The sequence below is a fragment of the Bos indicus x Bos taurus genome, chromosome 6, assembly GCF_003369695.1.
Source record: "Bos indicus x Bos taurus breed Angus x Brahman F1 hybrid chromosome 6, Bos_hybrid_MaternalHap_v2.0, whole genome shotgun sequence".
Lineage (NCBI taxonomy): Eukaryota > Metazoa > Chordata > Mammalia > Artiodactyla > Bovidae > Bos > Bos indicus x Bos taurus.
Genome location: NC_040081.1, coordinates 6,955,288 through 6,981,350, shown reverse-complemented (window position 1 = coordinate 6,981,350; position 26,063 = coordinate 6,955,288). Strand labels below are relative to the sequence as shown.

Here is a 26,063-nt window from a genome sequence, read left to right as displayed (position 1 = left end):
TTAATCACAATGCCTTTTAAAAAATCTATTGACAGATGATAAGAAAAACCATCTTAATCCCTGTTTCTCATGTAGTCCATTTATTTGACACATGAGGCTTGCTAAATATTCTCTTGTGCTACAGCTGCACTAGATCTTAACCGCTGTCCTGTTGGGCACAACACACGCACAGACTGAGAAACCTGCACTCAATGGCTGTAAATGAATTTCCATGGATGATGTGGCAAATCTCAAATGCTAACTGGCTGTCTCCCATCCCTCCCAAAACAGCTACTGACAACCAACCTTCCCAATGAAGCTCAGAAAAATTAGACAGGTAGCCTCAAAGAGTTCATCAATAAACATTTGTTGAGCGTTTGTTGTTTCCAAGGCACTGGGAGAAAGCATTCATTTCTAGTTCTTTAGCTGCTTCCTAAAAAGTTTCTTACCAAATGTATTTTTTAAAAGTCTTTTAAGAATATCTCTTTTTACTTTAGGAGATTTTCTTTCACCCAGTTATAAGTTCATAAAACATACAAGAAAAAAGGTATGTTTTAGGAAAATAGATAAAATTTTTTAATATACCTGGAAGATTGGGTACATAAAGGAGAATAGAATGAAAATGGGAGGGCTAACAGAGGACTGTTTTACATATAATGCTGGGTAGTTCAGATTTTAATCCCCTTGAACCTAGAGCTCTGTTATATAATATAGTAGCTGATAAACCAAATATGGTTAATTACATATAATTAATTAAAATCAAATAAAAATTCTGTTCCTTGAGTACACTAGGCACAGTTCAAATCCTCAGTGGATACATATGGCTAGTGACTTAGTGCAAATAGTGAGTTTCTATAATTATAAAAATTTTCTTGGACAGCACTGCCCCAGACAATGGGGAAGCATGTAAAAATGTTTAGTAGAGTCAGAAGTGATAAATTTTAATTTTTCCACAAATCTCTAGTAAGAATTTGATAGACTGAAAACTGATAGAAAAATTAGGATATGAATCAGGATACATATCATCCAAGGTTGTGTTTACAGAAATGAAGACTAGGGTATCTGTGTGAGTGTTAAGGTGGGGGAAGAGATTACAGTCACAAAGCAGATAAGGAGGCTGAAGGAGAGGTAGAGTGCTTCTTATTTAGGAAAATGGGTGATTGCAGCCATGAAATTAAAAGACACTTACTCCTTGGAAGGAAAGTTATGACCAACCTAGATAGCATTTTGAAAAGCAGAGACATTACTTTGCCAACAAAGGTCCATCTAGTCAAGGCTATGGTTTTTCCATTGGTCATGTATGGATGTGAAAGTTGGACTGTGAAGAAAGCTGAGCGTCGAAGAATTGATGTTTTTGAACTGTGGTGTTGGAGAAGACTCTTGAGAGTCCCTTGGACTGCAAGGAGATCCAACCAGTCCATTCTGAGGAGATCAGCCCTGGGATTTCTTTGGAGGGAATGATGCTGAAGCTGAAACTCCAGTACTTTGGCCACCTCATGCAAAGAGTTGACTCACTGGAAAAGACTTTGATGCTGGGAGGGATTGGGGGCAGGAGGAGAAGGGGACGGCAGAGAATGAGATGGCTGGATGGCATCACCGACTCGATGGACGTGAGTTTGAGTGAACTCCGGGAGTTCGCGATGGACAGGGAGGCCTGGTATGCTGCAGTTCATGGGGGCGCAAAGAGTCGGACACGACTGAGCGACTGAACTGAACTGATTGATCCCACTCACTGAAAGAGGAAACATTTTTGGAGTAGAATTTAAAAGATAGGCACAGGGAACTCTACTTAGTGCACTGTGGTGACCTGAATGGGAAGGAAACCCAAAAGGGAGGGGATATGTACATGTATTCATTTTGCTGTACAGCAGAAACTAACACAACATTGTAAAGCAACTATACTTCAATAACAATTAATTAAAAATTAACGGATGGGGGTAATTGATGAATTCACCTTATAGCCATCTCAACTTTGAGACTGTGAGGGACATTTTAGTAAGATGGACAATAGGCAGTTGGATACACAAGTTTGGAAGAGTCATCCTCAAGGAACTTAGGGGGAATGCATGGTCAGGTCACTGAAGACCTTTGCTCTCTTGCTCTCTGTACATCCCCCCCACTCCTACTACCTGCACCCTAATCACATGACTGACCTTCCTATGTACTTGCCTCAGGCTTCAGCTAGTGATTTAGTGATTGTTCTCACCAAAGGGTGGTGAAGGGCATGCCCCTCTACTGGTTTCCCTAGTAACGAATGAGCCCTTCTGACATCAGTTCCCTTATAACTGGTAATATACTCCCGTCCCCCCAGTGAAGATGGCCACCACGTCTTGCCTGCCATTTGCCATACACCATGAGGTGTTGCTCCAGGACTTGCTTCACACATGTTAGTTCCCCATCCATTAAACCATTAGTGTCTCTGTTGCTAACTCTGGGCTTGATGCTGGATGAGCACAGGACTTGTAGGCCTATGGGATGGAGCCCAAGAGGGGAGATGCATTAATTGTTACCTAGATCTTTCATTTCTTGTTGTTTAGCCGCTATATCATGTCAGATTCTTTTGTGACCCCATGGACTGTAGCCCGCCAGGCTCCTCTGTCCATGGGATTTTTCTGGCAAGAAGACTAGAGCGGCTTGCCATTCCCTCCTCCAGGGGAGCTTCCCAAACCAGGAACTGAACCCACATCTCCTGCATTGGCAGGTGGATTCTTTACCACTGAGCCACCTGGGAAGCTGGCATTTCTCATTACTTCCTTAAAATAAGTGCCTACAAGTAAAATTGCTTTTTCAAAGAATATGAATTATATTTGGGGAATTTTCAAATTTCTTCTCCCCCGCCCCTGCCATGCACATTCCCTAGTGGCCCTTATTTTGTCGTGATGAAGAAATATTACTGATGCTCATGTACAGTACTCTACATGTGTGCTGGTGTGGTCTGGTGTTTTAAAATTCATTGGGAGACAGACTTCAGAGTTATATCCCTTTGTTTGTGAAAACTGCAACAACTCTCTGCTACACGCCAATGGCTTTGTACATACTATAAGGTAGCACACATTTGCTTCTTTATCAGTACACATTTCAGGCAGGAAAACAAATCATACAAGGAATTCTAAAGAGACAGCATTTGCTATGGAGAAATGTTGAAGGCTAGAAGAGCAAAAAGGGGAAGGTGAGATTAAATCATAAATTCCTAACTTCAGGAAGTGGCTGCCAGCCCTAGAGCTGGTAGGATAGAGTGGGGAGGTGGTATTTTCAAAGCCCAAGAGCAAAAGTCATTTCTGGGGACACCCACCTGAGTATAGGGAAAGGGAAGGTGGGACCACTAAGGAGGGGCTTCCTCAACTGGCTCTACGACTTTATAAAGGCCACAGCCATTCCCCCAGATACAGAAGCAGAGAGGTGGAGAAATAAGGGGCAATAGCTATTCCATGTTCCACCTTCTAACCTGCCTGTGCAGAATTCTTTGCAGAATCTTATAAGAAGCCATCAGACAAGAAAAGCTGGGAAATTCAGTTGTGAACTCCCAGCTCAACCATCATTACAGAGCAGAGTGTGGGTGAGTATGAGGTTCAAGTACCACTCACTGCACTGCACTTTACCAGGAAAAAAAATTTTCCCTCCTTTTGATAGTAAGCTCCTTAAAGAAAAACTATTTGATTTGTTTGGTTTTTGGTCATTGATATACCCGAGGGTCCACCATAGTGTCTACCATATAAAATGCTCAATAAATATCAATGCGTATTTGAGTGAACAAAATGTCTATTTACATCACTGATCAATAAAAGTTCGAATCAGTACTCATGTGACTGGCAAGTGATGCAGCTGATTTTTAAGTACAAGTTAGTATTGGCAATGGCACCCCACTCCAGTACTCTTGCCTGGAAAATCCCATGGACAGAGGAGCTTGGTGGGCTGCAGTCCATGGGGTCGCTAAGAGTCGGACACGACTGAGCGACTTCACTTTCATTTTTCACTTTCATGCATTGGAGAAGGAAATGGCAACCCACTCCTGTGTTCTTGCCTGGAGAATCCCAGGGACACGGGAGCCTGGTGGGCTGCCATCTATGGGGTCGCACAGAGTTGGACACGACTGAAGCGACTTAGCAGCAGCAGCAGCAGTACTGTCTTTTACAGTATAGGGCCCTTGGAAGTCAGCACACTTTTTCAAATAGTGCTGCCACCACTCAAAGGAATTTTAGGACTCCTTTTTTGAAATTTCCTTTCAGAGCTACTTATTGAAAAATTCATGACAATTGGTAGAGTCTAGTACTGGTTATTTCCAGCTAAGACAAATGAAAAGCACAAAAAGGGGATCCCTAGCTTCTGACCTCTAGAACATGAACCAAGACATGTTTTATGATGACCCACCTGTTACTGAGTTTAGCCCCTTTTGGCCTAGCCTGCACCACTTGCTTTCTATCTGGAGGATTTAATACTATTTTCAAAAAGTAAATCCCCTCTTGAAGAATATAGACTTGTTACTAAATGTTACTAAGTACTTGCCCAATTTCCAACTAAACATGGAGCCACATGACTTTCTTAGCCTACTTCTGCTAGTACTTTGAATTTGGAATAAGATGATAATATGGTGTATAGTGGTAATAACTTAAGACTTCATCTTTGCTGCCTTCCTATAAAGAGAGGAGAATCATTAGTGAGCCCCCTTCTACAAGCAGTATATCTCAGGGTTATTTCCAGCTAAGACAAATGCACAAACACTAAAAGCGGGCCCCCTAGCATCTGGCCTCTAGAATACAACAAAGACTTGTTTTCCTTTGACCCATCTGTTACCAAGTCTAAGCTCATACTGCTTGCTGCACAAAAGGCCAGTAATCAAGAGGCAAGTAGTTGGGACAAGGAATAATGACTTCCTTTGGAAAGTCAGTTAAGCAAGAAGAGAGTGGGCTCATGCCCCAAAGAACCATCTTGCCTAAGCTGGAACCTAGGCTTTTTTTTATAGTAAAAGTGGAGGGAGTCAAACGCTTTCTGTTTCCTATCAGCCTCTGGAGGGGGATGTATTAATCTCTTTCTCCTGGCGGTGATTCACAGGTGGGTCTGGTCACGATGTTTCCTATGAGAAGGATTTTAGCTTAATGCGCACTCCCTGGAAATCAGGGTTCCCAGAGATGGGCCATTTATGTATAATTTAAGCGTACAGACAGCATCCCTTTAGTGATTAATTTTCCTGGACTCCAAAATCACTGCAGATGGTGACTGCAGCCATGAAATTAAAAGACACTTACTCCTTGGAAGGAAAGTTATGACCAACCTAGACAGCATATTAAAAAGCAGACACATTACTTTGCCAACAAAGGTCCGTCTAGTCAAAGCTATGGTTTTTCCAGTGGTCATATATGGATGTGAGAGTTGGACTATAAAGAAAGCTGAGCCCCAAAGAATGATGCTTTTGAACTGTGGTGTTGGAGAAGACTCTTGAGAGTCCCTTGGACTGCAAGGAGATCCAATCAGTCCATCCTAAAGGAGATCAGTCCTGGATGTTCATTGGAAGGACTGATGTTGAAGCTGAAACTCCAATACTTTGGCCACCTGATGCAAAGAGCTGACTCATTTGAAAAGACCCTGATGCTGGGAAAGATTGAGGGCAGGAGGAGAAGGGGACGACAGAGGATGAGATGGTTGGATGGCATCACCGACTTGATCGGCATGGGTTTGGGTGGACTCCGGGAGTTGGTGATGGACAGGGAGGCCTGGCGTGCTGCGGTTCATGGGGTCCCAAAGAGTCAGACATGACTGAGCGACTGAACTGAACTGAACTGTAATAGAGGACAAAAAAGTCAAAGTGAAAGTGTTAGTCGCTCAGTCCTGTCCAACTCTGCGAGGTTTCTCTGTCCATGGGATTCTCCAGACAAGAAAACTGGAGTGGGTTGCTGTGCCCTCCTCCAGGGGAATCTTCCTGACCCAGGGATCGAACCCGTGTCTCTTATGTCTCCTGCATTGTTGTTCCCTGCCTAAAGGGAAATATAAGTAATAATAAAAATCTCAATAAACACATCCATGGTGGTATGCTTCTAGCTCTGCTTATTCTATCTTCAACTCTGTGAAGTAGGCCCTTATCACTCCCACTGTACAAATGAGAAAACTAGAGGCACACAGAGGGTGATTAACTAGCCAAGGCCATTTAGGTAGTAAAGGACAGTCCCAGGTTTAAACCCGGCAATCGGACTCGAGTCTGTGCTTTTAGCAAAAAACCTGGTATCCAGCAATTTTTAAAACGCCAGCACCAGCCACTGGGGAGTTACTGGAAAAGTAACAATACAACCCACAACTCGGAAACAGTGCTAACAGACCTAGGAAGCCTGCAATCCCAGGAGAGGACAGTGAGAGGGCAGACCACCTGCCCGCACCACTCTGACAGCCCGCGCTCTCGGAAGGGCGGGAACCTTCCGTGACACCCCGGGCGCCGCAGGACATTCATTGGGCCTCTGCTAAATAGCGTCAAATCGCGGGCGTCCAGGGGGAGGCGGGACTTCCGGGCTCCGTGGCGCAAAATTCCGGCCGCGCCGGAAACACCTACTGAGGAGATGGTATTGGGTACCCGCCTCCTGAAGCGGCTGGAAAATTTTGTGATCCACAGATTCCGAAGAGAAATTGGAGCAAGGGTTCATCCGCTAATTGCCAGGTTTTCGAGGTAGTGGAAAACAAGTCGGGACATGGACAGCCGCTTGCAGGAGATCCGAGAGCGGCAGAAGTTACGTCGACAGCTTCTCGCGCAGCAGGTCCGCGGCCCAGGGAGGGGTCGCGAATGCGCGTGCGCCGCGTTCCTCGTCCCTTTCTACCCGTTTTTCCGTCTCTTCACCTGCCACCCGGCAGCCCTTTCTGGTCTCGCGACTTTAATCCCAGGACCTCTCTAACCTCTGTACCCCGAATCGTTCCCCTTTCATGCTGTGGTCCTTGGTGGTGCTAAAGCGACCGCCACGCCTGGTCTTCAGCAGCATGTATGGAATGCCCGCCAGGTGCCTGGCATCCTCAGTGATGAGGATACAAAACTTTGGTGTTTGTATGTAAGTTATCGCAGTTCACGCGAGGAAAGGGGACTCGTTAACCCCTCAGTTTCTCTTCACTTTTTAAATAGTCTTTTGTGTCTTGCTTTTCTCGTATCAGCGCCTGATTCATGAGATTGTGGCTTCATTGCGAAATAGGTTTACAGTGTTTTTTTCTGGGATAATATCTAAAGACCGTATTGGAAGTAGCCTGGGTGTCAATTTTAGGTTCTGCATCATGGGTGTTGCAGTCGACTGTGCTGTATACGGTATCCTCGTCATTACCCACAGCTAAATGTTTGAATTCTTTACTCAGTCACAACAAATCTCTCAAAGAGGTAGCATTATCTTCACATAATGAAACACGGGCGCCGGTGGCTAACGAATTTTTCCCCCGAGTCGTTAACCGCTAGGCCAGTCAGTTGAACCCTGGTTTGTCTCTCCAAAGCTTGTCTTCCGCGCTGCTTGCGTGTAAGTTGACACGTGCTGATTAGTAGAGTACACATGCAGAAAATGCAGATGCACACCTTTGCTTAAAGTCAGAGGCTGTGTTTTCCTTTCTATCTCTCGGGTCAGTAACTGATGGGGGAAATGCTCATAAGCTTTAATGAGGAATCTTAATAGTTATTCGAAAATAGTTATTTTTTTTTTCTGTAATGAATCTTGGTTTTGCTAAATGAAAGTCAAATATATAGCTTCTTTTATGACACGATGAAAAGATTTATGGTATAGTGTTTAAAATGTCGGTGTCTAGGGACTTCTCTGTTGGTCCAGTGGTTAGGACTCTGTGATTTCATGTCTGTGGCCTGAGTTCAGTCCCTGGTCTGGGAACTAAGATCCCTTAAGCCCCGTGGTGTAAGCCAAAAAAAAAAAGTGGGTGTTTGGAATTAGATCTGTTTCTGTGCCTCTGACATTATGATTTTTTGACACATCATATATCTTTTTCAAGCTTTCTTTATCCCAGTTGCTTTTATCATGTTATGTTTGAAAATGTCCAGTGGCTCTTTATTACAACCAAGTAAGATTTTTACACTTAAGTTTTGAATTCAGACCTATATTTGATTCAAGATACATACATAAACAATTATTTCTTGAATATTTTACTATGTACCAGGAACTCTTGTAGATGTTGGTAAGTCCACTATGAATAATAGGTTATCCTACCTTTAGAGAACTTACACAGTGTACAGCATTTAATAATGGCCGCCATTTATTAAGTCCGTTGTATGTGTCAAGGGATTTGACAAACTTTTACGTATGTTATTTTATCATACAAGTCAGATGCTATCTGGATCTTATAGGTGAAGAAAATAAAGCTCAAAGAATTTACCTTACATGCTGAAGATGACAAAACTTAAGTTTGCCAGCTTCAGTCTTAGGCCTTTCTGTGCTCTTTCCAGTACACCTTCTAAGCATCTAAAATAACTGGTTAGAAGCCATTCCACCTGGGTGAGGATGGCCAATATAATCAATGGTAGATTTCCACTTTACTAGAAGCCTTTTTTTCACTTACTATGTGAACAAGATAGACCAGTTGCTCTCCAGAAAGTTATTTGTGTAATATAGACTTTGTAATTTTTAAGAAGCGTCTTTTCTTTCTGATTTCTTTCTATCCTTTATGGCACAGCCCAGGGCAGAACTTGGTCTGGAACTCCCTGGTTTAAGGCTTTTCTCGCTCTGTGCATCCATTGTCCTGACTGAATGTTGAGGCCACTGCTGTACATCACTAACTCATACAATTCCAGTTGGGTTAATCTTCCTTAACTTTGTTTCTTAACCAAAGTTAGTTTTTAATAAGTTTTTGTTGATTCATGAACTTCAAAGTAGAGCACAACTCAGCGTATATAATTTGCTTGATTTGCTTTTGGCTGAAGATATCAGATGCAGTGTATAGGCACATACCATGAGTGTGGCCGTTGATGCTGCCACCAGTAATTCACACCTGCTCTTTAACTTGGAGCTTTGTTTTTAAAAGTTAGTATACTTTCAAAGGATACCAAATTGTCATAATTATTTAAATAATATATTTAGTGCTACCACAGTGGAAATGGCAACCCACTCCAGTATTCTTGCTTGGAAAATTCCATGGACAGAGTAGCCTGGTAGGCTGCAGTCAAGGGGGAATCACAAAGAATTGGACACAACTGAGCGCACACAAATACACACCCACAATGGAGAGTCTGTTTAATTACTCCATTCATTCCACAATTAAAAAAAAAAGTTGGAACACAAGAAAACGATTATGTAAGCACAATTTGATTTAAAACGTTTGTCTTATAAAACATCGTATTCTAGTTTAGGCCTTGGCAAGAAATCTCATTGGTTTATTCACATATTTATTGAGCATCTATTATAAGTCAGACTTTATTCAGACTTTATAATAGCTCCTGAACATTAGATATCAACAGGACAGAGTTCTTCCTCAATGAGCTAACAATTCAGTGGGGGGAGAAGTAGACAAATGTGAACATAAAATAATTGAGGTGTACAAATATAAAATAAAATAGGGAATAAACAAAAGTAAAACAAAATTAGTTTGTATTTTGATCTGAATGAGAACTATGATCTGAATAAGCAAATGAGGTAAGAGAAAAATGGAAGGAGACTACCTATTTTCTCTCTCTGAGAAAGTGACTTGTATTTATCTGAGAACTGAAGGGAGTGGAGTCAGTCACTTTCATGGGAAGAAGGTTAAAAGGCATTTCCCCTACAGGAAGTAGATGTGTTTTCCGATGAAACAGAGTAGGGGTCAGGAAAATTTTATGGAAGAGTTAAAATATCAGGAACAGTTAATATATTGGACGAGATTTATCATTGGAGAAATCTTAGGGGAGTCATGGAACAGTCTAAAGAGGCAGTGGGAATTAATATAATTGTGTAATAAAAACTGTTTAATAAAGGCTGGGCTCTAGTATGCTTTCTCACCTTTTTGAGCTCAAGGGACTATCTAATGCAGACTTCCTCATGCTCTTCTTGTGCTTAAAAATATTAAGTGATTCCTCATGGCCTATAAATTGCTTTCTATACCTTTGGTTTGGTTTTTAAGTTTTCCATGAATTGATGCCACAGTTTGTAGCCAGACTTATCTCAACTAGTTATTTGTTTACATTTGTATTTTGCAAAATTTCCGCAACTGCCAGCCATAATTTGCATAACTATTTTTCAGGTATTTGGAAAGTTTAGTATTGTGCCTGTAATCATTATATAAAGACTTGGCTTGAATAAAACCAATTTATTACAGTATGGGATAAATAAGGTATAACACATGAAGTATATGTACTGTATAAAATAAATAAGGTATGGTACACAGATGGATGAAAAGTGTTTAACATAATGCCTATCAAACTATAAACACTATTAGCTGCTTTTTTTTTTTGGTTACTACTGCTAAATCATATTTTATTATTTACTTTAAAAGAAGATTGGCTCAAGTTAATTGTTTTGATTTCAGTATAACTTAAAGCATAAAATACTTTTCAGCTGTTGAAATCATTCTTAAATAATGTGGTTTTGTTTCAAGGTACTTTCTGTTTTTCCTGGAAGGTAAATAGTCCATTTGCTTGCTACGGTAGTTAGGGATTATTATTTTTTTTTAATATTTGATATATTAAATGCTGCTGCAAATGGCTAGAAAGGATGCTTAGCGTATTGTGTTCTAATGTTGAGTTTTGCGTTTTCTCAGTTGGGAGCTGAAAGTGCCGACAGCATCGGTGCTGTGTTAAATAGCAAAGATGAGCAGAGAGAAATTGCTGAAACAAGAGAAACTTGCAGGTCAGTAGAATAATGGCTTTTTATAAATGATATGTTAATATTTGCAAAAGGATCATTGCTTTAATAAACAATAATCTTAGGTATCAAGTATGTTGTTATGATAAGCATCAGCATACCAATTTGGAAAACATTGATTTTTATGGTCTATGAATTATGAAATGCTTATTTTCTGAATATAAGTAAGTTCTCATTTATGAACTAGTTAGAAAATGGAGTATTAGACTGAGAATTAGCTTATGTACTATATATAATTTTATTTTAAAAATCTTTATTTTAGAAAAAGTACTTTACCCTAAAAGTGGTATTCATTTGATAGTTCATAAAGCATTTAGAATTTTTCAGTATTGTAGTTACCAATTAGAATATCAGTTTCACTCAAGACAGATTAGAATGATATGTAGAAATTTCTTTTTGCCATACATACCTTATAAAAACTTATTTTCTCATTTGGTTGCTTTCTCAAAAATAAAGTACAGAGTTATTAATCAGGTTATGATACTTTTAAAATTTATAAACCGAGTGAATGGATACTGTTTAGTTAGGAAAAATTTGCCTTATTCTGTCTTTGTAAAACTGTTCTTTAATATTAATGAATACATGTATACATCTTATGTATTTGTGAGTGATATTTCAGTTTTAATTTTCAGGGCTTCCTATGATACCTCTGCTCCAAATGCAAAACGTAAGTATCAGGATGAAGGAGAGACAGATGAAGACAAGATGGAAGAATATAAGGCAAGTAGAGAATGGGACAATGTTTTGGTCAAGAAAAAAATAATTCCTTACAATCTGTAGAGTCTTATCTAGGAAAACAAATTTGACAAAAGTTGAATTTTGACAAAATACTGAATAATGTCATTAGCATATATGTGACCATTTATATCAGTTTACTCATTTTAATAGAAGAGGTATGTGGATTAAATCAGGTGATGTATGTAAAGCACTAAGCGTAATGCCTAGTAAGCTCTAGGCAACAACATTCTTAAATAAGAGCAAGGAGTTAAATGTACCAGAAACGTTGGATAATTGGATCAGTTTTCAGGAGGCTACAGTACTATCTTTTATGAGTTGTGTTGTTCCATCTTAACAATATAAGGTAGTGCAATAAAATATTTTGAGAATTCATGGGCTAGATAGCAGTGTAGAAGCATTTCTAACAGAGGCCCAAGAGAAAAAACTCAACTTCTGAACTTGTAGTTGCATTATTTAGGTGAAAAAAAAGTCAAGGGCAAATAACCTATCTCCATTTTTTCAAATTAATTGTTATACAGTTATATTTAACAGAAGAGAATAGTTGCAGTAAATCTCTTAAGTATAATTACCTAATTTCATAAAAACTATGTTGTGTGTTAGGCTTCCCTGGTGGCTTAGTGGTAAAGAATGTGTCTGCCAGTGCAGGAGACATAAGAGATGTGGGTTCAATCCCTAGGTTTCAAAGATCCCTTGGAGGGGGAAATGGCAACCCACTCCAGTATTGCCTAGGAAATCCCATGGACAGAGGGGCCTGGCAGGCTACAGTCCATGCGGTTGCAAAGAGTTGGACACAGCTTAGCAAAACAATATTGTGTGTTGGTTGCATTTGATATATCCTAATATATAACTTAAATATGTTATGTTGTGATTATGTTAGATTAAAGCATGTACAGTTCCTCCTATTTTAACATTTTTGACCTATAAAATAGCGATTTCTTTTGGTTTGCTCTAGTAGAAGTAAAATTGCCCCATTGGTGGACCTATCTTTCATGATTTAAGCTAAATTCTAATAATTTAAAGTTTTATATCTAAGGTAAATCTAGATATAAAATTAGTAGTTATAGACAGTTATTATTGAGAATGAAAAGGAAATTTTTATTATAAACAAAGCTAATGATGAGAAAGCAAAGACTTCAATGTTTGACTTTAATGGTAATTTGAAAAATTTATGTCTTAGGGAAATAAAATATTTATGAGTGTTAATACTTACAATATAATACATAAGATTCCTCTTATACATAAAATATCTACTTAATCTTTCTTTTTTAAGGATGAATTAGAAATGCAACAGGAGGAAGAAAATTTGCCATATGAAGAAGAGATTTATAAAGATTCTAGTACTTTTCTTAAGGTAAATAATTTTCAAATCTTTAACTTTTCATGTTTCAGCTTTGTGCCTGAAAAGATTTGAAATACTTATGTTTAAGATTTTTTTTCAGTTATTGAAGGATCATTATTATTATAAAATATTTAAAATTATTCATGAAATGTTCTTCTGATGCTTGGCTATTAATATCTGTAGATAACTGAATTATAAACTATCATTTTAGTAATGATGTTTTTTATTTTTTAAATTTATCAGTTAGCTTATATTTTGCTTGGCCTCATAATAAAATATAAAGCTCCGAGTTAATGTATCTGCCACCAGAGTGAAAGCTATTAATTTAATTTTGACTTTTTCTTTAGGGAACACAGAGTTTAAATCCCCATAATGATTACTGCCAACATTTTGTAGACACTGGACATAGACCCCAGAATTTCATCAGGGATGTAGGTATGTCTGATTTGTTGGGGATATGCGATTGCTGGCTGCCGGTTACGTGCATGTAATTTATCCATTTTGTGGTTTATTTCTAACAAAATTACTTTTTCCTGACTTGGCTTCCCCTTTCCATTCATAGTACTTCTTGTACACGCTCTTTTTCCATCAAGCAGTGTTGATTTTTTCCTTCTTCCTTCCTTTCCTTCATTTTGTTTCTGTGATTATCCCTCTTTTTTATTTTGCCTTTATTTATTCCTTCTTTGATGCTCTTCCTTTCTTTAGGTAAATCTGATTTTTTGACCTATGTCATTTTCCTTTCCTCTAAGAATTTTTTTTTAACATTTCTTGCAAGATAGGCCTACTAGCAACAAATTCCGTTTTTGTTTCTCTGAGAAAGTCTTTATTTCTCCTTTACTTTTGAAAGATTAATTTTGTAAAGTATGGAATTCTGGATTGGTGTTTTCTTTCTTCCAGCACTTTAAATATTTTACTTCACTCTCTTTTTGCTTGTTTTTTTCTGAGAAGTTGGATATAATTCTTAACTTTGTTCCATAGTAGTTTTTTTTTTTTTTTTCCCTAGTTCCTTTCAGGACTTTTATTTTATAGCTTGAAAATGATATGCGTAGGTATAGTTGAGTTTTTCTTTTTTCTTTTTTTTGGTGTGTATCCTGTTTGGTACTCTCTGAGCTTCCTATATCTGGGGTTTGATGTCTGACATTAATTTGTGAAATGTTTAGTCGTTATTTTATTTGTTTATTTTTGATTTCTTCAGATCTTGGTTGTGGCATGTGAGCTCACTGTTGTGGCTCAGTAGTGTGGCACATGGACTTAGTTGTCCTGCCGCATGTGGGGTCTTAGTTCCCCAATCAGGGATTGAACCGTCATCCCCTGAATTGCAAGGTGGACTCTTAACAACTGGACCACCAGGGAAGTCCCCTCAGTTATTATTGATTCAGATATATCTTCTGTTCCTATGGTTTTTTCTTCTGATATTTCCATTACACCTTTTGTAGTTATCTCATGTTCCTTGGATAGTCTTTTTTTCCCCCCAATTTTTGTTCCTTTTACTTTTCAGTTTTTGAGATTTCTCTTGAGATATCCTCAAGCTCAGATTCTTTCGTCAGCTGTGTTCAGTCTATCAGTATGCTCATCAGAGGCAGTATCCCTGCAGTTTTGAAAATAGCTTGATTAAGATAATTCATGTACTATACCATTCACCCATTTAAAGAATATAATTTAATTTTTTAAAGTATCTACAGGTTTGTGCAGCCATCACCACCATCTAATTTTAGACCTTTTTTTAAAAATTGAGGTATAGTTGACTTACAATATTATGTAAGTTTTAGATGTACAAATAGTGGTTCACAATTTTTAAAGTTTATACTTCATTTATGGTTAATGTAACATATTGGCTATATTCTCTCTGCTGAACATTATGCTTGTAACTTATTTATTGTATAGAGAGAAATTTGTATTTCTTAGTCCCCTCCCCAATTTTGCTCTGCCTCTTCTATCCCCACTGGTACCACTAATTTGTTTTCTGAATCTGTTTCTTTTTGTTACATTCACTAGGTTGCTCTTTATTTTTTCAGATTTCACATGGTATCTGTCTTTCTGACTTATTTCACCAAGCATATTATCCTCCATGTTGTTGCAAATGGTGAAAAAAACAAACAAGCACTTTTTTATGGCTGACTAGTACTCCAGTGCATATGTATGTGTACCACATCTTCTTCATCCTTTCATATGTTGATGTGCACTTAGGCTGCTTCCATATCTTGGCTATTGTAAATAATGCTGCTAAGAACATTGATGCATGTGTCTTTTTGAATTAGTATTTTTGTTTTCTTAAGATACATACCCAGGAGTGGAATTTCTATATTCATATAGCTACTTCTATTTTTAGTTTTTTGAGAAAACAGTATGATAGTTCGTACTGTTTTCCACAGTTGCTGCAACCAATTTACATTCCTACCAACAATATTACACATCCTCAGAACATTTTTATCTCCCCTAAAGAAACTCAGTACTCAGTCATTAGCAGTCAGCTCCCATTCCTTCGTTGTGGTTTTGATCTGCATTTCCCTACTGACTAACGATATTAAAAATCTTTTTCTATGCTTATTTTCCATTTAAATATCTATTTTGGAGAAATGTCTAAAAGCTTTTTTTTTGGTATTTGACTTTTATTGTAAGAGTTCTTTATATATTCTCAGTGTAAGTCCTTTATCAGATGTATGATTTGCAAATATTTTCTCCCGTTCTGTGGGTTGTCTTTTCACTTCTTTGATAGTGCCATTTACCACACAAAAATTTTATTTTGATGTAATCCAATATACTTTTTCTTTTTTTGCTTGTAAGCAACAAAAACTGATTTTAATGTTTTCATGGTCACAATTTAGATGTAGCACAGAAAGTAATAATAATAATGGTGAGATGAGCCAGTTACAGAATGACAAAAATGCACACACTTAAAGAGGCACTTAAAATATCAGTAGTACATATATAAATACATACACTTTTATGAGCTACCTAAAATAGTGATTCTCATAGAAGAGAACACAGCAGTGGTTGTCAGAGGCTGGAGAGAGAGGAAAATGAGAAGTTGTTGTGCAGTTGGCATAAAGTTTCTGCTATGCAAGATAAATTAATTCTGTAGATCTTGTTGTTCAGTTGCTCAGTCATGTCTGACTCTATGACCCCATGGACCACACCATGCAAGGCTTCCCTGTCCTTCACTGTCTCCTGGAATGTGCTCAAACTCATGTCCATCGACTTGGTGATGCCATCCAGCTATCTCAAGCTCTGCCTCCCCTTTCTCCTCCTGCCGTCAATCTTTCCCGGCATCACTTTTCCACTGAGTTGGCTCTTTTCATCAGGTGGCCAGAGTATTAAGAGGTTCAGCTTTAGCATCAGTCCTTCCGATGAATATTCAGGGTTAATTTCCTTTAGGATTGACTGGTTTGATCTCTTTGCTCTCCAAGGGATCTCAAGAGTCTTTTTCATCACCACATTTCGGAAGCATCAATTCTTCAGTGCTCAGCCTTTAATAGTGCAACTCTCATAGCCCTGTGTGACTACTGGAAAAACCATAACTTTGACTATACGGACCTTTGTCAGCAAAGTGGTATCTCTGCTTTTTAATACACTGTCTAGGTTTGTAATAGCTTATAGCCCAGGAAATAAAGTCTATCACTGTTTCCATTTTTTTCCCCTATCTATTTGCCATGAAGTGATGGGACCAGATGCCATTATCATAGCTTTTTGAATGTTGAGTTTTAAGTCAGCTTTTTCACTCTCCTCTTTCGCCTTCTTTTAGAGACTCTTTGGTTCCTCTTTGCTTTCTGCTGTTGGAGTGGTGTCATCTGCATATCTGAGGTTATTGATATTTTTCCTGCAATCTTGATTTCAGTTTGTGATTCAACCAGCTCTTCACTTCACATGATGTACTCTGCATATAAGTTAAATAAGCAGGGTGACAATATACAGCCTTGACGAACTCTTTGCAATTTGGAACCAGTCTGTTGTGCCATGTCCTGTTCTAAATGTTGCTTCTTGACCTGTATACAGGTTTCTCAGGAGGCAGGTAAGGTGGTCTGGTAGTTTCTTGTGATGCACAGTTGAAGGCTTTAGTGTAGTCAATAATGCAGATGTTTTTCTGAAATTCCCTTGCTTTTTCTATGATCCAAAGGATGTTGGCAATGTGATTTCTGGTTCCTGTGCCTTTCCTAAATACAGCTTGTACATTGAGAAATCTGGAAGTTCTCAATTTGTGTACTACTGAAGCCTAGCTTGAAGGATTTTGAGTATTACCTTGCTAGTATGTGAAATGAGTGAATTGTGTGGTAGTTTGAACATTCTTTGGCATTGCCTTTCTTTGGGATTGGAATGAAAACTGATCTTTTCCAGTCCTGTGGCCACTCCTGAGTTTTCCAAATTTGCTGGCATATCGTCTTTTAGAATTTGAAATAGCTCAGCTGGAATTCCATCACCTCCACTAGCTTTGTTTATATTACTACTTCCTAAGGAAGAAGCACAAACTGGAATCAAGATTGCCGGGAGAAATCTCAATAACCTCAGATATGCAGATGACACCACCTTATGGCAGAAAGTGAAGAGGAACTAAAAAGCCTCTTTTTTTTTTTTTTTTTTATTTTATTTTTAAACTTTACATAATTGTATTAGTTTTGCCAAATATTTAAAAAGCCTCTTGATGAAAGTGAGAGGAGAATGAAAAAGTTTGGCTTAAAGCTCAACATTCAGAAAACGAAGATCATGGCATCTGGTCCCATCACTTCATGGGAAATAGATGGGGAAACAGTGGAAACAGTTGCTGACTTTATTTTTTGGGCTCCAAAATCACTGCAGATGGTAACTGAAGCCATGAAATTAAAAGACGCTTACTCCTTGGAAGGAAAGTTATGACCAAACTAGATAACATATTCAAAAGCAGAGACATTACTTTGCCAACAAAGGTCCGTCTAGTCAAGGCTATGGTTTTTCCAGTGGTCATATATGGATGTGAGAGTTGGACTATGAAGAAAGCTGAGCGCCGAAGAATTGATGCTTTTGAACTGTGGTGTTGGAGAAGACTCTTGAGAGTCCCTTGGACTGCAAGGAGATCCAACCAGTCCATTCTGAAGGAGATCAGTCCTGGGTGTTCTTTGCAAGGACTGATGTTGAAGCTGAAACTCCAATACTTTGGCCACCTCATGCAAAGAGTTGACTCATTGGAAAAGACTCTGATGCTGGGAGGGATTGGGGGCAGGAGGAGAAGGGGACGACAGAGGATGAGATGGCTGGATGGCATCACTGACTTGATGGACGTGAGTCTGAGTGAACTCCAGGAGTTGGTGATGGACAGGGAGGCCTGGTGTGCTGCAATTCATGGGGTCATAAAGAGTCGGACATGACTAAGCGACTGAACTGAATTGAAGGCTCACTTGACTTCATACTCCAGGAGGTCTGGCTTTAGGTGAGAGATCACACCATCATGGTTACCCGGGTCATTAAGACCTTTTTTGTAAAGTTCTTCAGTGTATTTTTACCATTTCCTTTTATATCTCTTCTGCTTATGTTCTATACCGTTTATGTTCTTTATTGTGCCCATCTTTGCATGAAATGTTCCCTTTGTATCTCTGATTTTCTTGAAGAGATCTCTAGTCTTTCCCATTCTGTTGTTTTCCTCTATTTCTTTGCATTGATCACTTAGGAATGCTTTCTTATCTCTCCTTGCTATTCTTTGGGACTCTGCATTCAAATGGATACATCTTTCCTTTTCTCCTTTGCCTTTCACGTCTCTTCTTTTCTCGGCTATTTATAAAGCCTCCTCAGACAATCATTTTTCCTTGTTGTATTTCTTTTTCTTTGGGATGATTTTAGTCACTACCTCCTATACAGTGTTATGAACCCCATCCATAGTTCTTCAGGCACACTCTTATCAGATCTAATTCCTTGAATCTATTTGTCACTTCCACTGTATAATCATAATGGATTTGATTTGGGTCATACCTGAATGGTCTAGTGGTTTTCCCTACTTTCTTCAGTTTAAGTCTGAATTTTGCAATAAGGAGTTCATGATCTGAGCCATAGTCAGCTCCTGGTCTTATTTTTGCTCACTGTATAGAGCTTCTCCATCTTTGGCTGCAAAGAGCTTCTCCATCTTTTCCATCTGGTGATGTCCATGTGTAGAGTTGTCTCTTGTGATGTTGGAAGAGGGTGTTTGTTACGACCAGTGTGTTCTCTTGGCAAAAGTCTGTTAGTCTTTGCCCTGCTTCATTTTGTACTCCAAGGCCAGACTTGCCTGTTATTCCAGTTATCTCTTGACTTCCTACTTTGCATTCCAGGCCCCTGTGATGAAAAGATTCTATAGATGTGCTGTATAGCAAATTGTTTATACTCAGCAATACTGCTGACCATAGTCAACAATACTTCAAAAAATTTAAGAGGGTATATTTTATCTTACTTAAAGATACTTGTTGGGTCGCCAAGTTGCGTCTGACTTTTTGACCCCATGGACTGCATCACGCCAGGCTTCGCTGTCCCTCACCATCTCCCAGAGTTTGCCCAAGTCATGTCCGTTGAATTAGTGACTCCATCCAACCATCATCCTCTGTTGCCCTCTTCTCCTGCTTTCAATCTCTCCCAGCATCAGGGTCTTTTCTAATAAGTCGTCTCTTTGCATCAGGTCGCCAAAGGATTGGAACTACAGCTTTAGCATCAGTCCTTCCAAAGAGTTTTCATGGTTGATTTCCTTTAAGATTTGATTTGGTTTGATCTCCTTGCTTTCCAAGGGACTCTCAAGAGTCTTCTCCAGCACCAATTCAAAAGCATCACTTCTTTGGTGCTCAGACTTCTATATGGTCTGACTTTCACATTTGTACATGACTACTGGAAAGATCATAGCTTTGATTGACTATATGGACCTTTGTTGGCCAAGTGATGTCTTTGCTTTTTAACACACTGTCTAGATTTGTCGTAGCTTTCCTGCTAAGAAGCCGTCATCTTCCTTTCCTGCCAAGAAGCAGTTGTCTTCTAATTTTATGGCTGCAGTCACCATCCGTGGTCATTTTAAAGCCCAAGAAGAGAAAATTTGTCACTGCTTTCCCCTTTTCCCCATCTCTTTGCCCTGAAGTGATGAGAATGGATGCCATGATCTTGGTTTTTTTAATATTAAGTTAGCTTTTTCACTCTCCTCTTTCACTCTCATCAAGAGGCTCTTTAGTTCCTCCTTATGCTCTGCCATTAGAGTGGTATCATCTGCATATCTGAAGTTGTTGATATATCTCCTGGTCATCTTGATTCCAGCTTGTAACTCATCTGGCCTAGTATTTCCAATGATGTACTTTGTATATAAGTTAAATAAACAAGGTTGACAATACCAGCCTTGTCCTATTCCTTTCTCAATCCTGAACCAGTCAGTTATTCCCTGTAGGGCTCTAACTGTTGCTTCTTGACCTGCATACAGGTTTCTCAGGAGACAGATAATATGGTCTGATATTCTCATCTCTTTAGTCTTCCACAGTTTTTTATGATCCACACAGTCAAAGGCTTTAGCATATTCAGTGAAACAGAGATAGATGTTTTTCTCGAATTCCCTTGCTTGGTCTGTGATCTGGTGAAGGTTGGCAATGTGATCTCTGGTTCCACTGCCTTTTCTGAATGCAGCTTGCTTTAACTTCTGGAAGTTCTTGGTTCGTGTAATGCTGAAGCCTGCCTTGGAGGATTTTGAACATAACCTTAGTAGCATGGGAGTTGAGTGCAGTTGTCCATTGGTTTAAACATTCTTTAGTACTGTCCTTCTTGGGAGTTGGAATGAGGATTGACCTTTTCTAGTCCTGTGATCACTGCTAGATTTTCCAAATTTGCTGACTTATTGAGTGCAGAGCTATAATAGCATCATCTTTTAGGATTTTAAATATCTCTGCTGAAAATTTCATCACCTCCACTAGCTTTTTGGCAGCAGTGCTTCCTAAGACCCACGTGACTTCACACTCCAGGATGTCTGACTCTGAATGAGAGACTACACCATCGTGGTTAGCCAGGTCATTAAGATCTTTTTTGTTCAATTCTTCTGTGTATTTTTTCCATCTCGATCTCTTCTGCTTCAATTAGGTCTTTACTGTTTCTGTCCTTTATTGTGTCCATCTTTGGATGAAATGTTCCTTTGATATTTCCAATCTTCTTGAAGAGATCTCTAGCCTTATGCTTTCTGTTGTTTTCCTCTATTTCTTTGTACTGTTCATTGAAGAAGACCTTCTGGTCTGTTGCTGTTTTCTGAAACTCTGCATTTATTTGGGTGAACCTTTCCATTTCACCCTTTCTTTTTTCTTCTCTTCTTTCCTCAGCTACTTGTAAAGCCTCCTCAGGCAACTGCCTGCCTTCTTGCATTTTTTTCATTGGGATGGTGTTGTTTGCTGCCTCCTGTACAGTATTTCAGACCCCTGTCCATAGTTCTTCAGGCATTCTGTTCACTGGATTTAATCCCACTTTCTTTAGTTTAGGCTTGAATTTTGTTATGAGGAGCTGATGATCTGAGCCACAGTCAGCTCCAGGTCTTGTTTTTTTGACTCTATACAGCTTCTCCATCTTCAGCTATGAAGAATGTAATCAATCTGATTTCAGTATTGACCATTCGGTGATGTCCATGTGTAAAGTCATCTCTTGTGTTGTTTTGAAAGGGTGTTTGGTATGACAAGAGTATTCTCTTGGCAAAATTCTGTCAGCCGTTGCCCTGCTTCATTTTATACTCCAAGGCCAAACTTGTCTGTTATTTCAGGTATCTCTTGAGTTCCTACTTTGCATTCCAGTCCCTTATGATGAATCAGTTCAGTTCAGTCACTTAGTCATGTCTAACTCTTTATGATCCCATGAACTGCAGCATGCAGTTCCGTGCCATCACCAACTCCCAGAGTTCACTCAAATTCTTGTCCATTGAGTCAGTGATGCCATCCAACCATCTCATCCTCTGTTGTCCCCTTTTTCTCCTGCCTTCAATCTTTCCCAGCATCAGGTTCTTTTCCAGTGAGTCAGGTCTTCGAATCAGGTAGCTTCCAGTACTTCGAATCAAGTATTGGAGTTTCAGCTTCAGCATCAATCCTTCCAATGAATATTCAGGACTGATTTCCTTTAGGATGGACTGGTTGGATCTCCTTGCAGTCCAAGGGACTCTCAAGAGTCTTCTTCAATACCACAGTTCAATAGCATCAATTCTTCGGCACTTGGCTTTCTTTATGATGAATAGGACATCCTTTTTTTGGTGTTCTAGGAAGTCTTCTAGGTCTTCATAGAACTGATCAGCTTCTTCAGTATTGGTGGTGGGGGCATAGACTTGAATTACTGTGATGTAGAATAGTTTGCCTTGAAAATGAACTGAAATCATTGTGTCATTTTTAAGGTTGCACCCAAGTACTGCATTTCAGACTCTTTTGTTGATTATAAGGGCTACTCCATTTCTTCTGAGGGATTCTTTTATTTTTTTTATTTTTTTATTGAAGGATAATTGCTTCACAGAACTTTGTTGTTTTCTATCAAACCTCAACATAAATCAGCCATTAGGTACACACATGTCCCCTCCCTTTTAAAATTCCCTCCCATCTCCCTCCCCATCCCACCCCTCTAGGTTGATACAGAGCCCCAGTTTGAGTTTTCTGAGACATACAGCAAATTCCCGTTGGCTGTCTATTTTCTATATGGTAATGTAAGTTTCCATGTTACTCTTTCCATACATCTCACCCTCTCCTCCCCTCTCCCCATGTCCATAAGACTTCTCTGCCTGTTTTTGCATTGCTGCCCTATAAATAAATTCTTCAGTACCATTTTTCCAGATTCTGTATATATGTGTTAGAATACTATATTTATCTTTCTCTTTCTGGCTCACTTCACTCTGTATAATAGGGTCTGCATTCATCCATCTCATCAGAACTGACTCAAATGCATTCCTTTTTATGGCTGAGTATATGTAGCACAAATTCTTTATCCATTCATCTGTCGATGGACATCTAGGTTGCTTCCCTTAGGGATTCTTGTCCACAGTAATAGGTCCAATGATTATCTGAATTAATTTCACCCATTCCTAATAATTTTATTTCATGGATTCCTAAGATGTTGATGTTTACTCTTGCCGTGTCCTGCTTGACCATGTCCAGTTTACCTTGATTCATGAATCTAACATTCCAGGTTCCTATGCAATGCTATCCTTTAAAACACCCGATTTTACTTACATCACCAGACCCATCCACAACTGAGTGTTTCCGCTTTGGCCCAGCCGCTTCATTATTTCTGGAGCTATTAGTAGTTGTACTCTGCTCTTCCCCAGTAGCATATTGGACACCTTCCAGCCTGAGCAGCTCATCTTTCAGTGTCTTTTTGCCTTTTCATACAATTCATGGAGTTCTCAAGGCTTGTATACTGGAGTGGTTTGCCATTCTCTCCTCCAGTGGATCACGTTTTGTCAGAATCCTCCACTGTGACTCATCTGTCTTGGGTGGCCCTTCACAGCATGGCTCATAGCTTCATTGAGTTATACAAGCCCGTTGGCCATGACAAGGCAGTGATCCATGAAGGGGTCTTACTGCACATACACACCAAAACCAGAGGAACACAAAGAAACTTCTGAAGGTTATTAATATGTATTACCTTGATTGTGGTTATGGTTTCACAGCTATATGCATATGTTAAACCTCATCAGATTGTATCCATTAAATGTAAGTTTAATGTATAAGGTTTTTGTTTATCAATTATACTTCAATAAAGCTTTTTTTTTTTAAGGTTATAAGTAATATAGCCAAATTTCATTATTGGCCTTTCTGCTTTAAGATGTTTATTTCTCTGAGGCAAAGAAAATGTACTTAGGAAACTATTATGGATTGAGAAAAAGTTGTACCTCTGTTTTGTAGATGATTGAGAGCTGACTCTACAGTGATTGAAACCCAAATATAATAAAATCTTAAAACTTGTTTCATTTGAAATTTGATCTGTAACCACTGAATAAGGACGCTTTACAAAATCTTTCATTTTTTTTAATCTTTGATATTAGGGTTGTGAGATGGACTTTTGGTTTTTAACTTAAGATGATTATGATTCTTGTAAGGAAGCAGGATAAAGTAAAATAAGATCTTTTATGAATGTTTGATATTCAAAGCCCTGCTTACCCCTACAGTTGTTTAAACAGGCATTATGCTATTTTACCTAAAATCTCTTCTGAGGTTCAAAGATTTAAATATTTTTGAGGACATGGAAACAATGAGGCTCCTGCTTTTAACCTTTCTGGGACTTGGAGGTGTTTTTGAAGATCCTAAGCTTGAAAATATATATGAGGATTTGGTTTATAATATGTGGAGATGTGAGATCTTTAAAACTATAAATACTGATATAGGATATGTTCTTAGAGAAAATGACTTGTCTTGGAGTTGGTAGTACAATTTAGATGAGTAATCAGAGTGAGTGAAGTGAGAGCTGATCAACTAACAGGGACTCATTATCTTCCTGCCTTGATTTGTTCTGGGATTGTGTCCATAATTTAAGCCATTTAAGATCGTCAGTAGTAAGGATAAGAAATCTTCATTTTCTTTACTTTGACTGTCAAACTAAGGGAAAACTGAACAGTCACTAGATCTTTGGGAGAGTTGTTTTTTTGCTTTTTGTTTTTTTAGTAAAAATAAAAGGAAAAAAGCATGAATAAAAAAAAATTTCTTTTCCTGAGAACAGAATGTCTAAACTTGATATTTTAAGCAGATTATTTAATATAATAAGTTTGAAAAATTAAATGGTTAATTGACTTAAACCATCTGGCCTTTAAAACCATCTGGCCTTTAAAACATGTGTTTGCCTACATGTGAAATTAGGGTCATTAGGTATAAAATGTGTTTATGAAGTATTTAAAAATACTCAAAACTAACTTTTTTACAAAGGATGTGAGAATGATAAGTTGGTTGTGTCTTATTTTGTTTTCCTGAACAGGCTCATCACCTTTGAATTCACTGATACTCAATTGTATTGAAATTTGGAATTTACTATTTTTCTTCCCCAGGTTTGGCGGACAGATTTGAAGAATACCCTAAACTGCGGGAGCTCATCAGACTGAAGGATGAGTTAATAGCTAAATCTAACACTCCTCCTATGTAAGTGGGGTTTTTTGTTCCCAACACGGGGTTAAAATATTAGTCTTTTTGTCATGTAACCTTTCTGAAGTTTGAAAAAAATTCAGCATCTTTGAAAGGTTTAACACACTCTTTCTTCTTTATAGCGAAATGTATTAGCTTGATACTCTGGCACTGAGTACACAGTAGGTTGTCATTTTATTTGTTTTCAGTTTACTAGATAATTTAGAGTGTCTTTAAGTATTTTTTCTTAGAAAATCTGATTTGTTGTATTCTTAACTGTCTTTAAATGTTTTTAAGTATCTTTTCTTCTCAAAAATTACTTATTGAAGAAAGTTAGAAAACTTAAGAGAGAGAAAATAAGAAAATGAAAATTATAACTTGGCATCTAGGGATACTATTCTTAACATTTTGGAATACAAAAATTCATTTTAACCTTTGCTAACAGAATAATGTTTCCCTCAAAAACTGTATAATCCTTAAACTTGGAGACTCTTTAGGTTACTTTGAACATTTTATACATTTAACAATTTGCTAAAATGTATGCTATTAATGATTAGAAGAACCACAAAGGTAACTGAGTTTGTAGAAAAAAATTTAACAGGATAATATTGATCATATTTAGAAATATTTTACATTTAAAGTAACTTATGCATGCTAAGTTGCTTCAGTTGTGTCCAACTCTTTGCGACCCTATGGACTGTAGCCCTCCAGGCTTCTCTGTCCATGGGATTATGTGGGCAAGAAAACTAGAGTGGGTTGCCATGCCCTCCTCCAGGGGATCTTCCCGACCTAAGGATTGAACCTGGGTCTTCTGCATTGCAGGTGAATTCTTAACCACTCAGCCACCGGGGAAGCCCCAGAGTGTTGTGTATTTATATTTGAAATACCTTCGTACTGTGTAGAAATAACCATTAAATAAAGGCTAGTAGTAATTTATACTAGGTGGCTGGAAAGGACTGTTATTGCTAACAAACAAACTAGCAAAAGAAAATTATGTCTATCTTTAGAAACTTTTTTAGATGGAGGAATATAAAACAAAGCAATTTTTCTAAAAGACAACTGCAGGAAAAATGATATTCCTCGAAGTATTATGATGATAATGGAAAGGGACTCGGACACATCTGAGTATGGATTTTCAGTATAAAAAATGGGAAAGGTTTATACTCAGGATGTTCCTGTGGGATCATGGTTTTC

At 38.4% G+C, this 26,063-nt stretch overlaps 1 protein-coding gene across 1 annotated transcript in view; it reads left to right on the top strand.

Moving 5' to 3' along the window:
- Positions 1-6,478: 6,478 nt before the first annotated feature.
- Positions 6,479-26,063, top strand: part of METTL14 (methyltransferase like 14) — a 40,497-nt gene continuing 20,912 nt past the window's right edge. The window contains exons 1-6 of the mRNA XM_027543734.1: positions 6,479-6,716; positions 10,663-10,751; positions 11,399-11,486; positions 12,775-12,855; positions 13,191-13,278; positions 24,797-24,887. Of these exons, the coding sequence (XP_027399535.1) occupies positions 6,651-6,716; positions 10,663-10,751; positions 11,399-11,486; positions 12,775-12,855; positions 13,191-13,278; positions 24,797-24,887 (503 nt within the window). The 5' untranslated portion in view covers positions 6,479-6,650. The remainder of the gene's footprint in view (positions 6,717-10,662; positions 10,752-11,398; positions 11,487-12,774; positions 12,856-13,190; positions 13,279-24,796; positions 24,888-26,063) is intronic.